The sequence below is a fragment of the Pseudorca crassidens genome, chromosome 5 (genome assembly GCF_039906515.1).
Source record: "Pseudorca crassidens isolate mPseCra1 chromosome 5, mPseCra1.hap1, whole genome shotgun sequence".
Taxonomy (NCBI): Eukaryota; Metazoa; Chordata; class Mammalia; order Artiodactyla; family Delphinidae; genus Pseudorca; species Pseudorca crassidens.
Window position 1 is genome coordinate 74,558,286 of NC_090300.1, and position 17,100 is coordinate 74,575,385.

The 17,100-nt window shown below is 41.3% G+C and overlaps 1 protein-coding gene across 1 annotated transcript in view; it reads right to left on the reverse strand.

Annotated features, from left to right (window-relative positions):
- ATP13A5 (ATPase 13A5) overlaps nt 1-17,100 on the reverse strand; it is a 101,363-nt gene that overhangs the window by 18,614 nt on the left and 65,649 nt on the right. The window contains 7 exon segments of the mRNA XM_067737156.1: nt 3,602-3,674; nt 5,685-5,734; nt 5,737-5,771; nt 10,720-10,829; nt 12,714-12,756; nt 15,361-15,440; nt 16,552-16,677. Coding sequence (XP_067593257.1) covers nt 3,602-3,674; nt 5,685-5,734; nt 5,737-5,771; nt 10,720-10,829; nt 12,714-12,756; nt 15,361-15,440; nt 16,552-16,677 — 517 coding nt within the window.

The following is a 17,100-nucleotide window of genomic DNA, read 5'->3' on the forward strand; positions in this document are numbered from 1 at the left end:
CAGTTATCAGCCTGTCAGTCAAGATTCTGTGATCTGACCCAACCTACTTCGTCAGATTTTATCTCCTGCTGTTTTTTTCCACATACCCTACAGTGTGGTCAAATTGAAAAACTCACCCCCTATATTTATCAGCTCTCTCTTGCTCATGCTGCTTCCTTCTACTTGAAATGCCCTTCTTTTGGTAAAAGATATTTGAAATCTTTTCACCCTTCCTATTTTGGTGCAAATGCTACTTCTTCCATGAAGCCATCCCAGTATCTCTCTTTTCTACATTGCCATCTCCTCCTTAACTGCAGATCATCAGAAACAATATCCCCTTTTTCCAAACTCCAAAAGCATCTGCTGTTTTCTGGTACTCACTATTTTTGACTTGTATTTCATCCATTCATGTATGTGAATCCTCCACTAAACTCTATACATCAGTGATCAGCCTTTTAATGCCCAGGTACTTAATGTGCGTAACACATAGTAGGAGATGAACACTTCTAAGAGGAGGTTGAATGGAGATTTTCCTCTTGTCTGGGGAATTTTGCTGAGCCTCATATTTGAGGACAGTGAGAGGTAAGTGCCAATTTAATGTAAAGAAAGATGACTACCATATCTCCATAGTACCTACCAAGAGGGATCCACACTGGTCCTTCAACTGTAAGCATGCCATCCCCCCTCCCCCAGTTACCTATGTACAGACTATATGAGAGTAAACCATGGAGATGATCAAGAGATTCTTTAACGGGAATTGTTAGGAGAAGCAAGAACTGTGGTTTTCTTCCCAGCATCACAACACAAATGAAAGGAGGTCATAAAAACCACTCCAGGAGAGACCTGAAGTGGCCAGGGTGGAGAATGGCTCTCATTCCCCTTCCTGTAATATCAAAGGGAAGAGAGAAGGGGCAGCAGTGAGAACAAGCTACACATCTACTATCTGGTACGTCAAGTAGAAGGGATGGAAACTAGCCAGGCTAGAGCTATCTTGGAAGGAATCTGCCCAGTGGACTGTTCAGCTGAGGCTAGAGGGCCCAGCAGAAGAAAAAGGCTTTGTGATATGTACCACTAGAAGGCAGATCCTGAAAGAAATCCTGAGGGGTCAGAGGAGAGAGGGCCACACATGTCAGGGCGTGGTCTAGTCTAGAGCGCTGGACTGGGAATCTCTGAAGAACTCAAGAACTCACCAGTGAGCCCCATGCAAAGTGCCTGAGTTTAGATGCTTACCCTGTTAGAGGGCACTTGACAGGAGAGAACTAGAGTACCCCCACTTAAGCAAAAAGTCCTGGGGTCCTGCTGCTTATATTTGCTGAAGCAGGGGTGAAAGTAGAAAACAAAGGAAAATAGAGACCATGGCCTTCTCTCCCACTGCCTGCTCCAAGCCATAGGTCAGGCTTCATCTGGGGAAGAAAACTTTGCATTGGATGAAAACATGAAATGTTAATTTATAATACCTGGACTTCTTATAGCTAAAGATGATGTCATTTGAATACCTAGAATTGACCAGGAAATGATTTGCCTGTAGGATGACTGAACTTGCAGGGATGGGAAAGCAATAGTGTTTGAAGGCAGGTGGTAAAAACAAACAAAGATAGCAGTTTCCACCCTCTTTTTTCACCTTCACCATTTACTTAGACAGCTACACATTTGTTGAATAATAATTGATAAAGTGCTGTCATTCAAATAGAACACTATGCTTCTGATCTACCACCCTTCTGAGACTTTTCTCTCCCACTGGTAACAGGGGTCCTGCCCTGAGTCATCCAAACTCTCCCACCAAACTCGCTCTGAGATGAGAGGGTAAGTTTCACAGAATGACCAACTGGCATGAGAGCCAGCAGGCTATTGCCATGGGAAAGCATAAAGTATACCCATTACCTTGGGAGTCAAATTCATAACCAGCATCATGGAATTAAGTATGCAAAAGCTCAGAACAACTTGCTCAAGGTCATCTGGCAATTCTGTGGCAAGGCTACCACCCATGTTTTTGAATTTCCCATCAGTCTACTTGTACACAGGCTAAGTCTTTTCAAGGGCTCACCAAATTAGTCAGTCATCTCAAAAAAAAAAAGACAAAAAGGATGGGTGTAGCACAATATCATTCATCTTGTAATGAGGGCTTACAGGGTGTGATGCACTGTACTATACACTTTACATGTGGTATGTTATCTGATCCTCACAACCTTATAAGGACCTTTCATATGAGTCAATTATTTATTTAGTAAATAATTTCCCAAAGGTTGCAGAGATAGGACGTGGTAGAGGATGGCCGTGGCCTTCACTTTCACGCTACTGCCTGCTAGCGTAGCTCTTGGAACATCCTGGTATTCTTTTTTTCTTTTTAACATCATTGTCCATCTTCACAAGTAAATCATGCAAATTCCTTTAAAAAACAGCGAACATTCTAGAAGCAATATCAAGGATTCAAAATTATCCAGTCACGTGAATATTAATAACACATAGAAAATATTTTAGAGGGCTATAAATAGACATTTCAACCCTAAGAATCAAAATTGATATTACTTACATCCCTGACACTGGTAAATTTTGTCATTGGGTTAATATAATACATGACCTCAATATCACTTTCATGTTTCTAAGATGCTACATGGGGCTTCCCTGGTGGTGCAGTGGTTGAGAATCTGCCTTCCGATGCAGGGGACATGGGTTCGAGCCCTGGTCTGGGAAGATCCCACATGAGGCGGAGCAACTAGGCCCGTGAGCCACAGCTACCGAGCCTGCGTGTCTGGAGCCTGTGCTCCACAACAAGAGAGGCCACGATAGTGAGAGGCCCGCGCACCGCGATGAAGAGGGGCCCCCGCTTGCTGCAACTGGAGAAAGCCCTCACACAGAAACGAAGACCCAACACAGCCAAAAACAAATAAATAAATAAATAATAATTAAAAATGAATATCTGCTTATAAAAAAAAAAGATGCTACATGAAATTCTCAAGGTTGTTAATATCCTGCATTGCTGCATGTTTTATCTGGGTTTTTTCGTAACACTTCATTTGTTGAACAAGGAAAAGGAGGTGAGTATATCATTCTTTTTCTTTGCTCTCTGTTGAGGCAGTCACCTTTCTCACTTACTAAGAGTTAGTATCAAGCTCTAAGTTCCTTGGTAGGAAATACTTTATCAGTGTCATCTCAAAGGAAGGAAATAAGCAATAACTGCTGTGAGCCGCACCTTGCTTTTGAGAGAATTCCACTACAGTAAAGCGACAGCATTTGTTCTCAAACGTCAAAGACCTAGAAAAAGTCTGGTTTCACGTCAATGTGAAGCATAGCTGAATAATGGAAAATGACCTTTGGGTTTCAAAGATTTCCCTTCCCGGATTTCTTGCACATTTTTCTTTGTACAAGACACAAACCTACAAAGAACTGAGAATGCATTGACAATTTTGTAAGGCTAAGACCTATTTTCTATCAGGACATATTAACGCCAAGTCTGAGGACTTCAAGCCTCAACTTACTGCCAACACCACTTTCAAAAAATTCACAGGTAATGAAGTCTTGGTAGTTAAGATGTGTCATTGTCAGAACCTCTTATCTGTATGAATAGTTCTAGAATTTCATGGATAAATGCAACTAATATGGTTTACTTTGCTAAAGAGCTTACTTGTTAAACAGACCATCAAGGTAGTAGCAACATCTGGCATGAGATACTGGTAAATTCTGAAGAGCTGTAGTTGCTGAAAAGGAAAGAAAAGTAAACATAAGTAAACATAAGTGTCATATTGTCTTTATCATTCCCAACACTGTTCTCGAAAGTAGTCAGGAAGCAGCTGTTACTTTTCTCCCCACTTTAGGAAGAAAGGAACTTACCTAACATCTTTAGCATCTCATTGGATAGAATAAAACCAAATCACTATTTTTCCAGTGTTTAACTTAATTCCATATTAGCAATGAGAGTCAGTCAGTTGGGAAACACCCTCCTTATTGGCCATAGTAATTCTTGCAGCTGTAGACTTAGCCTGGATAGTTGAACTCTCAACATAAGATATTAAAGCCTGAAAGTTCTTCTGGGACTTCATACTTAAAATTTGAAGTCAAGGCTTCAAATCATTCAACACGTTTTTCTCTCCATCCTCATCCATGGATTGAGTTCACAACATCATTCTCTTGGAGTCCGTCTACTTTCACAAACTGAACAAGTTCCCCACCCCAAGAAAGCCCATTGCAGACTTCATTCTGGTATACCACCTGCCTTTCTAAGGTTTGTGTAGACATAGAACTCCTTTTCAGTTCACATTTATGGAATTGAAGTATTTAAACATGAAAGTCAGCTCGATACTCTCCAGGAACTTGCCTTGCAATACCTTTTGCTGCCAAGTCTGTTTCTCTGCTTCATAGCTATTGACTGAGCACTAAATCATAATCTGGTTCTATGCATATTACAGACCACATTGACGCAAATGAAAATATTTCTGGTCCCTTGGAGAGGGAACTCAAGGTCAAGATGTTTCCAGGTGAAGGTCCTTGGAGGGCACTCTTACTTAGGTCTAGACCATCAGAGTGAATGGTTTCAGAGTAGACTGGTTCCAACTCTATCCATGGAGACTTTGGAACTGAAATTCTGCTTTTGTAATTTTCAGAGAACGCAAATAGTTTCTCAGTGTTCCTCTCATCCTCCAATTCTTTCTCTGTCTTTTTACATTTCCTTCTCATATTCTTTTGCCCTCAGAATGGTAAAATTATATATAAGCAGGTTGAGATGGAACAGGGCTTTTCAAAGACAGCTTTACTTTTTATTCTGGGAGCAGTTTTCAGAGAACTATCCAGGGCTTTGGAAATCAGTCAGCCTGAGTTCCTGGAGGCAGATAAAGGCTCGGCCAAGGGCAAGATCTAATTTGTTTTTAGTCATAGAGGCAGAACTTGAATCCAGGTTTCCTGACTCCCAATCCATTTCTTGTTTCTACCCACCTAGTTGGCCCTTAGCCTCTGTGTATGCTTCTTGCAATCAATAGCCCACTGAGGCTGGAGTCCTGTGGTCCCTGCTTTCACCACTCAAATGTCTTAGGGAAGCAGTACAATAATTCCCTCCCCACAGAGTTCCCTGAGCCTGGTGGATCATTTTACTGTAGAGTAAGTTATGACTGAACTGATGCAGATTACTTTCAACCTATACATATTTCTTCCATATAGCTAATTAATTCTTAGATGATTATTTTTATCATTTCATTTCAAAAGTCTTTTCAAAACATTTTTACAGAATTGTTAATCCTTTACTAATGACGTGTAAGTTCTGGGCAAGTTCAGAACTAAAGCTCCGGTGTGGGAATTTTTCCAGATTTTGAGCCCTTCAAAGTCAAATTCAACAACTTTTCATTCTTTTTATCTCTTCTTAGTCTGCCAAAAATACTCCATAGTTGGAGACGGATGCATTTCCTGCTGAGTTATATTTAGGCTCCCCTGATGCTCTCTCCATACTCTAAGTGAAGAAATAGAGGCTGGAGGAGGTCAAGTGTCTCAGGTTATCTAGAGAAGAACAGCACTCCTAGAAACGGAGCCACATCTACTTATTTCTAGCTCTGTGTTTCATGCACAGCTATATCAAGTTCTCAAGTTTGTAGACATCTATTTTGAGAAATGTCATTTATTTATAAAACATTAAATCCTGTGTAAGAGCTGCACCACCTCCCCCAAATAAACAAGGGATATAAATGCAATTAGAACTAGGAAGAAATTATTTTGGTTCATACCCAGTAGAGCAGTGATGTACCCATAAAGTGGATTATACCATACATGATCTCACCCCCAAGGATAAGACGAGAGCAGCGAGGCTTTCTCTGTTTAAGAAAACATAAAAGTAACTGGTTATATATGACACATATCTCCCAGTCTCTTTTATATTTTAAAAGGAGCTCATTTTAATAGCCTGCTGATATACAGTCACTTAATCACTGATTCATCCTCTCAATTATTCATTTAACCACTCATTCACTTACTCATTCTTTCCTTCAATCATTACCTCACCCACTGATTCATAAGTTCACATTTATTTAAGGCTTATAAGGTGCCAGCATTGTGCTCAGAGTCATGGAGGATATAAATGAATCAGGCACAGTCCTTATTTTCAACTAGCTTGCAATGAATTAAGAAGATTAACATGAACATTATAAACACAATACATTGTGACAAGGTGCAAAATGTCAAGTACTGACTCGCCTGTGATTCATTCCATCCTAGCAACACTTGCTCCCCGTGTGTGTTTTAAAGTCCCTTAGAGACATAAAGCTAAGGGCCAGGTGCTCTCACATCATAGGGAGAGTAGATGTGGCGCCAATATTTGAGATGAAATGGGTTTGTTGGCTTCAATACACGAGGAAGAACACAGGGTAATAATGTGAGCTGGTATGGGAACCCAAAGAGATAAAGACAATGGTAAAAATTGCAGCTTAGCAAGTAAATAGTCCCTAGTCAATAATATTATAATAACTTTGTATGGTGACAGATGGTTACTAGACTTATCAAGGTGATCAATTCATAATGTACATAAATGGCAAATCACTATGTTGTACATCTGAAACTAACATAATATTGTATGTCAACTATACTTCAATAAAAAAGAAAAAAGCAAATATTACTGGATTCCCCTGGTGGTGCAGTGGTTAAGAATCCACCTACCAATGCAGGGAACACGGGTTCGATCCCTGGTCCAGGAAGATCTCACGTTCCGTGGAGCAACTAAGCCCGTGCACCACAACTACTGAACCCACGTGCCACAACTACTGAAGCCTGGGCGCCTGGAGCCTGTGTTCCGCAACAAGAGAAACCACTGCAATGATAAGCCTACGCACCTCAACAAAGAGTAGCCCCCGCTCGTCGCAACTAGAGAAAGCCCACACGCAGCTATGAAGACCCAACACAGCCAATAAATAAATAAATAAATACATAAGAATAAAAAAGTAAATATTACCCTCTTTAAAAAATTCTGTTTGAACTGTTATTCCTTTAACTGGGTCTGGTTGGTGGTGGATTATGACAGGCCAAAGTAAGAGGAGTGGGGAACTTGGCAAACAAGCCCTCCTGCAGCCTCCTCTTGACAAGCAAGGCAGAAGCAAATCCACATGGGAGGCAGCCCACATCCTCTTGGTTTCCAGTTCCCAGTGACATGGACACCGCTGCTCAAACATCGTCAACAGGTCAGGGACATGAGAAATAAAACCCAAAGAGCCAAACTAACAACCACATTGTCTTGGACAAGATGAGAAGGTTCTGGTGGGAGATGAGCCAGGATGCTTTGGGTGGATGTTTTCTACCAGGCTGCGAGGTACTGCCTTTTTGTTTTCAGCGCAGAGGGTGGAGCAGAAGACCAGCTGAGAATGGCAAGCATGTGAAGCCTGGATCGTTTTCTGACATGCACTTTGTGATTTCATCCTTTTTTCTTACAGTTGTACATTTCCAGGAAAACTGACACCCGGATTTAAAAAAACAAAAAAGTGCAAAAATCTAGAATGGTAAGGCATGAAGAATGTTTGAACCCCCTATACGAGGCCTCCACACCTGGCATGGGCCTCTAAAATGACTGCTATTCCAAATGGTTGTGAATTTTAAGCGGCTCACTCATTTACTTAATGCATTCCACAAACGTTCATCAAATGCTCTGAGGTACCGTGGTAGGCACAGCAACAGAGAAATGAATAAGGCATAGGCCTTGTCCTAAAGGACTTGAACTATAACAAGTCAATCATGTTTCAAAGAATAAAAATGGAAACCTGTGGATCTGGACCCATGTACCTAAAACTGTACCTCATTGCTCCTCTAGAGGATGTTTTCTCAGGACCAGGCACGCATCAAGAACAGCAAGGGTAAAACCAGCCTAACCCTGAAGTCTTACTAAGCCATCTGCCGCTAGAGAAATTTAACATCCTGACTTGTTTTTTTTGTTTGTTTTTTTTTTGCGGTACGCGGGCCTCTCACTGCTGTGGCCTCTCCCGTTGCGGAGCACAGGCCCCGGACGCGCAGGCTCAGCGGCCATGGCTCACGGGCCCAGCCGCTCCGCGGCACGTGGGATCCTCCCGGACCGGGGCACGAACCCACGTCCCCTGCATCGGCAGGCGGACTCTCAACCACTGCACCACCAGGGAAACCCCCTGACTTGTATTTTAAAACAGTATATTGCCTCCAGAAATGCACTGGGCATGAGAAAGGGCATCCAAAGTTCAAGTGCCACTGTCTTTTGGATGAATCAAGTAGGCACTTGGTGCAACCGTCCTGGAGTTTGAACCCCCTATGTAAGGCCTCCACACCTGGCACTCCAGCTTCCCCTCCACAGATCCCGTCTGAGAAGCCTTCCAGCCCAGTTTGGCTATCAGGTCCCTGCACCCTCCAATGAAAACCCCATTTCTGAACATGGCTCTCCATTCCCCCACCTGGAATTCCCTCCCACCTCCTTCGTATTTCCATACATCCTATCCATCCTTCAAATTGCAACCTTCCTTTGAAACCTTCCCTTTTGGCTTGAGTTATCATCCTGAACTACTGGAACGATGACTATATTATTGGGACGTTCATTTATTTAAAGCTAATTTATTGAGCACCTATTACTTATCAGGCAGAAGATTCTGTGTTATGCAATTACATCTGCATATATCTATACCCTTTACTGGAATGTGAGCCCTCCAGCTCAAGGCTCTGTCTCATTCTTAATCCACCACATTTTCAAGCACAATATTTTAAAAGACCTGCATGGGTTGTGTTGATGCTGGGAAGCATGAAGTCTGGCAAGTGTCCCAAACACTCTGGATATGTAGTCACCATGACACAAACCAGGTTAAGGCAATAGAGATATTAAGGGTAAGGCTTGGAGAGACTCTCCAAAAGACACACCACTAAAACATAATGCCTGGCTCGCCAGGGATGAGAAAGAGGAAAGAGTTAAAAGCACTCTGATGTTCTGAGCCTCAAAGATGGACTCTAAGGACCAAATGGTCCTCAGAAGCAGAAAACATGGGAGTTAGCAAGGGAAGCTGCTTTGAAGGTAGGGGAGGTGATGTTGTTTGAGGGCATGAAGGACACAGGTACAGGCACCCAGTACTCAGGGAGAGGGGTCAAGCTGTCTTGCTGCTTTGTAGCCACTCAGAGACTAGCACATTTAGGTAATTCCCAACGGCCGCTGCACATTCAGATGCACCAAGGTACCTGCTGAGATCTTCATGGTTGTCTTTTTTTGTATAAACCTCAACATTCTGTGATGTGCTCCAGACCATCGGCCGTGAAGATGGCCTGAAGTTACCCCGCAGTATTACAGGAAAAATCAGAGGGAAAAAATTTATGCACACAGTATAAAACCTGATGCAAGTCAGAAAGAAAAATTCCATATGATATCACTTATATGTGGAATCTAAAATACAACACAAATGAACTTATCTATGAAACAGAAGCAGATTCACAGACATAGATAACAGACTTGTGGTTACCAAGGGGGGGTGGGGTGGGGGGGAGGGATGGAGTGGGAGTTTGGGATTAGCAGATGCAAACTATTATATACAGGATGTATAAAGAAGATCTTCCTGTATAGCACAGGGAACTATATTCAGTATCCTGTGATAATGGAAAAGAATATTAAAAAAAAGGTAATTGTATGTATAACTGAGTCATTTTGCTGTACAGCAGAAATTAACACAACATTGCAAATCAACTATACTTCAATAAAAAGGGTATGTTAAATGAAAAAAAATTTGATGTTTTATTCTTAACTGTATGAATAAATTTCTTTTTTTTTTTTTTTTGGCTGTGACATGTGGCATGTGGAATCTTAGTTCCCCAACCAGGGATCGAACCTGTGCCCCTCTGCAGTGGAAGCACAGAGTCTTAACCACTGGACGACCAGGGAAGTCTCAAGGCCCAGTACTTGGAGTTTTCATAGAAACCAGGCCTTCTATTGTTTTATATCTTTATGTGCTACTTGGATGTTATATCGTCCTTCTCCATTGTCAGCCTGAAGTTTGAGCCATAGCAGAAATCCCTAAAAATGTCATTATTTGTTTTAATGTTAATTTAGAGCAAATGTACACACAAATACTGAGTGTTTAATATTGCAATCAAAACACTGGTTAAGAATAATAATTCATGAATCTCTACATATAGCTACTGGCCTGGATCACATCATAGGGTTTATGGTTGTTTGTTAGTTATTTAGCCAATAAAACCTTTATTTAATTGATAATAATTAGACCAAAAAAAATATGAGTAGAGACAAGATCAGAAATGAGAGTGCAGTGGATGTAAGGGAGCTATACTGGGAAAATAAACAGTTTTTAATTCCTTCCCCTTCCCTAATCCAATTGCCAATCCATTGTAAAAGTCTCTGGTGCAATCACTTTGGGTATTCACTAACTTGTATTTTGGAGACATAACACTACTGGGGGAAGCTTTCTGGTGGAGGGTTCCTTTTCTCTTTCCCCCGCATCCACAACTCCTGAGATAAAGGTTCCAGTAAGCATCCAACATACAAAATAAAGGAGAGAAGTCAGATATACAATAGGTTTTTAAATATCAACTCTAGTTTTCAACTGTCCACATGACACAGCCATGTGTCCTTCAAAGCTCAGCATAAGTCACTTTTTGTTGCTTTTACCAGCATTCTCAAGCAACACTCATGGCCCCCTTAAATGATACTCAGTAGCACTTTACCCGAGCCTCTGCTTATCACTTTCAATTATAGTTGAATTCTGTCCAGAGCCAGACAGTGAGCCTGTCGGTCAGGGGATAGAAAGGGGATAGGTGGCCTACTTGATGAGATGAGACACACACTCGATGTTGGGTGTTTTCAAGGTGAAAGGGCAGGCCACAGATGCCTCCTGTTCTGACAGCAAAATGCCTGCATGAGCCATTTTCAAAGCCTGGAATGATAAAGCCATGTTACACCCACGACTCCTCAGGCCAAGCTCTAACTCTTCAAACAGCGCGAGGCTATTCTTCACGTTATAGAGTTGATAACATTGCACTCTCCCACCCCTGGATCTCTGTTTATGCTGCTCTGCCACCTGGATACACGCAGTCACCAATGAAAGAGGCACCAAGTAAACAATGACCCAGTGGTAGAAGAGTGGTGTGTGTGTGTGTGTGTGTGTGTGTGTGTGTGTGTGTATTGGTTGAGGGGGTGTAGACATGATAAGAAAATGGAAGGACTCATTCCAGAAATCTATTAAAAAGATGACAGAATTTGGATGGAACTTTGTGAGGGCCTTTACAATCACAGTTCTTACACTTATCAGGCCACCTTCATGAACTATAGGAAAAACTAATTCCCACCTTTTCCTAGGCTGCCGGCTGCCTGATCCGGCCAACCAGCTAACTGCTGGGACGAAGTGTGGGGCATACAGCATCTTCACTGGAGGAAAGGACCAGATGCACACATCAGAGAATCGTTCCAGAATATATGTTGTTTCACTGATATAAGGGCTAATTCATTTCTCATCAAGACTAGAAACTGTCCAGAGAATGCCCAGAGCAGAGAGTGGCCAACGAGCAGTCCAGTGAGCCCCTAATCCTATGAGAATTGTACGAACATAAAATGAGATTTCGTATTTCTGTAGCTCTGTAGAAAGTGCAAAGTACCTGGTTACTATGGCCAGTATACACTAAATTCATGTTCAATTAATATTAGAATATTTCCTTCTTCTTCCTTTCTCCCTTAATATTTTATATCTCTGTGATGTAATTTAGGACCATCTACTTTATGTTAGGGTTAGTTTTATGCATGATTTTTTTCCCCCATCAGATAATGAACTCTTCGGAGGAAGAGACTATGTCCTTTATAACATCCAGTTTATTTGTTTTGTTCTAAATTCCACATAATTAATGAGAATGGGTACTCACTCTAGATTTGGAAGAGGAGACTAACAACTAGCTTCTTCTCATGAAGTATGAGGCAGAAAAATTCATAACAGATCTCTAATTATGAACATAGCTGTTCACAGAACTTTAAAGAAAATATTTAAGAAGGAAGTAAAACAAATACCTAGACCTTAAGTATCTAATAGACTTTGGAAATACAAAGCAATTCTCTTTACTTCTCATTCCACAAATTAGCTCCTAAAATATTTTCTTATGTACAACAATCTTCAAGTAAGCTACTGTTTCAACCATATCTTCGAAACTCAGATTATAAAATAGGCACTGCCTTCTATTGTGTTAGAGAAGTAATCTGCTGAGAATCTTGTAATTTAGGTTTGCTATTGTATGTAATGACCAAATAATTTGGTCTATGATTTTGCTGAGTGTAAGAATTTTGGGGTATAGCCAACTTGTAAAAAGTAACCCTGGTGTAGAAATCTGGCAGGGATAAACACAATTTACACATAAGTCAAAGCTTTACCATCAGTTTCAAATTCTTCCTTCATTAAGCCTTTACCAGCTGCATGACTTCAGGAAAAAAAAAAAAGTATTCACCTCCCTGAGTCTCATTTCCTTATTTATAACAGGAGAGATTTAAACCAGCTAGCCTTGAAAAGTCCCTTTTGCGTCTGAAATATGGGAGCCTATGTAGCCTTCCCTTGTCTTTATTATTCTAGGAGTTGCTAGAAAACAGCGGAAGTGACTCATCTCACTTTACTCTAAACCACGTTCAACCCACACTCCAGTAGAAGTGAATACAAACATCAGAATGATTAAGTGATGTGATTGTTGGCAGAAGGGTGAAGAGTCAGACCCCAGGAGATGTGGGGTCCTTAAAAGGGATATCAGTGACCCCCCCTGCATTAGAAGAAGTAATTTCTACTCACCCCACAGTCATTAGCTCCATCTCCACACATGCCTACATAATCACTGCAGGGGAAAGGATAAGAAAAATTAATGCTTAATTTTAATTAAGCTTAATGCCTCACTTGAGTAATTTCCATCATAACTAGATCACACGCGATGTGTGTGTGTGTGTGTGTGTGTGTCCCCTGAACACATGTGGAATCAGGCTGAAAGAAAAAGACTTGGAGATAACTATTCCCAGAGGGATAATGCCCTTGTATATTTAAATTGTTTCAATCAATCAATCACATGGAAGTGATGGTGATACTGCCAAGGATGTCCACAAAGATGATCACACACTTCAAAAGAAGTCCTGTTGGATTATATCCACCAAGACCAAGCTGAAGTGTGTGCTGTCATAATCACAGCACTTTCCACACCCTAATGCACAGATCACAACCTAGTCCATCTGTGTTTTGGTTGCTGACTGCTGCTGAAAGTTTAACATGTAGACACTAGGGAGAGAAACATTTGGGAAATGGTTTAATAGATATAACTAGAGATATATACACATATTCCTGATGCATCTTGGAGTGAAAATGAGATAACATGGCCCCACCTATACCAGTTTGGTGTACAAACACAACAGTATAAAGGGAAGAGTAAAATTTAAAGCTACTACTAAAGAAAAGGAGTTTCTGATGCAAGACACACTGTCTTCTATTATAAGTAAATAATACATCGGAGGTATTGATTAATGGCAATACTATTAAAGGCTCAGTGGTAACTTGCCAAAAACACATGAAATAACACAATACAGGGAAAAATGAAGTTCTCAGAGAATTTCCTTATTAGTTGACACATAAGAAACGGCCATCTTTATTGGTCAAAAATTGTCACATGTGGGGCTTCCCTGGTGGCGCAGTGGTTGAGAGTCCGCCTGCCGATGCAGGGGACACGGGTTCATGCCCCGGTCCGCGAAGATCCCACATGCCGCAGAGCGGCTGGGCCCGTGAGCCATGGCCACTGAGCCTGCGCGTCCGGAGCCTGTGCTCCGCAACGGGAGAGGCCACAACAGTGAGAGGCCCGCGTACCGCAAAAAAAAAAAAAAAAAAAAATTGTCACATGTAAACAGATTCATACGGTTTAACCTACTATTTGGCTAGTATATATGAAAATCACCCTATAAACATTTGTTTGTGTTCATGTACATATCAAGACTATACACATTTGCTGAAAATGGCTTCCTTTCTTCAGGCGTAAGGTACATATTTAGTCTTTATATCACACGAGGAATCTTACATCTTCTAGTGTTGTCTGAATAAAGAATAAATTCTGAATGAAGATCAAGATCTGGAAATTGAGAGGATAACTTATTCTGAGACAGCATATATCCTCCTGAATTGATGTTTCTTTAGGGGAATACAGCTTTTCAAAAGTAAGCATTTAAGTTGGCAACACTTCTCAGGTATTTGAGAAGGGTAAAATTACTTTCTTCAGCCAATATCATACAATGACCATGTAAGTAAAATAGTCATTTTAAACACTTGTTACTAACCCAGCCTCAAGGCATTATGGGAGTTAATAAGCAGTTTTGGAAACTTCCCTAAGAATGCTTGGGCAACAAAAAATAATAGTCAAAGGCAGTCTCTTGATTTTATTTACTACTTATCAGCAATTATCTAAGTTTCACTACTCTCCATTCCTTTTCACTTTCCAGAAATCTGCAGTCCAGAAATTGTAACAGTCCCAGCAAGTAATACATAGGTCTGGTCTCAAGAAGAACCGTTTCACTCTGATGTGACTTGGTCATCTGTATTTTTGAAGGAGATAAGAAAGGACTTTTTCTTTTTCTGACTTTGGCCTCAATACCCAAAACAGTGAAAATGCCATTTCATCTCCTTCCTGGAGGACCTGAAATTATTCACACAGCTTCTGATGGACCAACCTCAAATAATTCCAGGTGATAACTCTCACACTTCTCCACTTTTTTCCACTCTGAGCTGTACAAACCCCTGTTGTTTCTATACTCTATATCCAAGCAGGGGATCTTCCTCTAAGATATGCCCTATGGGCCACAGAAGGAATGCTGTCCGGGGTAGACAGCTTCTGAAATGGCCCACCTCCTAGTATTCATGACGTCTAATGCCCTCCCTTGAGTGTGGACTTGACCTAGCAACTTGCTTCTAATGAAAGGAATAAAGTGACGGGATAAGATGTTACTTCTAAGATGAAGATATAAAAAATGGTCATACCTCTCTCTCTCCCTCTCTTTCTCTCTCCCTCTGACTCTTCTTACTTGCTCTCTCTCATGGAAGCTAGCTGACACACTGTGAGCTTCCTTATGAAATGACCCACGTGGCAAGGAAACAAGGGTGGTTTCTGCCCAACAGCCAGTAAAAAACAGACTCTTTAGCCCAACCGCCCACAAGAAACTGAATCCTGCCAACAACACATGAGTGAGGCTGGTGGCAGATCCTTCCCCTGCAAGATGCCTACAGTCATGGCCAACACCTCATTACACCTGTGAGAGACCTAGAACCAGAAGACTCAGCTAAGCACACCTGGATTCCTGACCCACAGCAATGTAAAAAAAAAAATGATGTTATTCTAAGCCACTATGATTTGGGGTAATTTGTTACACAGCAATAAATAACAAATACACACTTTTCATGCAATAACAACTACTTTAATTTCTGAAATTCTTCAATGAGGCTAGATTTCTGCCCAGGGAACATTCTTGCAAAAATTGTTCCATTCACCAGAATCTAAAGAGAAAAACAACGATTTCAAGAAGATTAGAAAGTTGAACACTTTTAAAATAAAAGAACAGTCCTGAAAAATGACTCCTGACCACCGTTTTAATATAGCATTGGGTGGTGTGACATTAGACCAAATGTCAGGAAGGGGAAAAAAGAGAAAAAATATTTAACTTTCACTTTCAGTTTTCCATCACAAGTCTATTACTTTGTTCCAGGCCATTTTTCCAAGATGGGGTAAGCGCTAATGAATAAAAAGTAACTAAAAAGCAGAAGAGCATATAAGATTAAAACGCTTAAGGAAATACAGTTCTTTTTAATAAACACTGTCTCCGTAACTGAAGACTAAGCAGAGGAAAGAGCAATAGATCATGAGTTGAGAATCAGGGTTCTATTCCTAGCTCTGCCCCAAATTGTGCAAACCTTAGGCAAGAGACAACCTCTCTGAGCCTCAGCTTTCCAGTCTCTCCAATGAGGAACTGCACTAACGGCTTTCTAGAAGCCTGGGGGGTCTAGATTCTATGGTCCTTGACTGGTAAGGCGACAGGACTTTCAAGACACTGCTAACAGATGGTTGTTGCCCTGGGCTCGGTTCTCCACTTATCTCCTTCCCACTGACAGCACAACCCTGCAGGGCACTATTTGAAAATACACACACAGCGACAAGATAACAAATGATTTTGAGAATAAACCATGAAGTCTTTGTTTCCTTCTGCTGTAATTTAAGAATCCAGGCAGGAAGGGGAATAGAGTTCAGCCTGACATGAGTTGGTGACTTTCAGAGAGAAACAGACACGGAAAACAGGCAGCGTCTTTGGAACTAGCTGGAGGTTCTCTCTGCTCGGGAGGGAGGAAGGAAGGACGCAGGGGCTGGACTGGCCCCAGGGGCGGGGCGAGGGGCAGTACCAGCCTCAAAAGCTGGACAGGAGGCCATGCTCATGTGCTGGACCAGGAGGTTTAGGGGGGTGGGAAACTCCTGAAAGCGCAGTGCCTGTTTGGGGGTGTTTATTTCCTAACTCTGAGATAACCTCGCTGATCGTCCCCTTCACTGTTCTCTTACCCTTTTTTATCTCAGTAATTTGAGGAGCAAAATAAAACGCATCATTTCTCCAGTACTTACTTTTGGAAGCAAGCTGTTGAAATGCTGCAATATCACTTGGTATGATTTCCCACTCACTGCGAAATGGTAACAGCTCCCTCTTTCTCCATCAGGCACTGAACTGTTTCCAATGTTAATGTAGGTTTCCTAAACTCAAAAGGGCATTATTTCTACATTGGCTCTTAAGGAATGTTGTTGCTTTCCTACATTTTATGGAAGGAAGTGTATTCATGTTACACAACAGGGTGAGGACCAGCAAATATACAATATGGAATTTACCCATAGAACTTAGACTCATATGAAGAAGATACTCAAAATGCTCCCCCCCAAATTACATGAGCAGAGAATACTTCGGCAACATGATGCTCTGTATCTTATTCTGGGAAATAATACGTGTGATGTCAGTCTACTGAGGAAATCATTCCAAGGTACCAATGAGTGATTCCAAGGAAGAAGAGGAAACATTCTTCCCTTCTCTTCCTTCTCCTCTTCATTCAACCTTTTGTTTCCTAAGATCTCTTACCATTCATTCCTTCAGAAATCATGCCCCAATTTCTTCCCTGTACAATA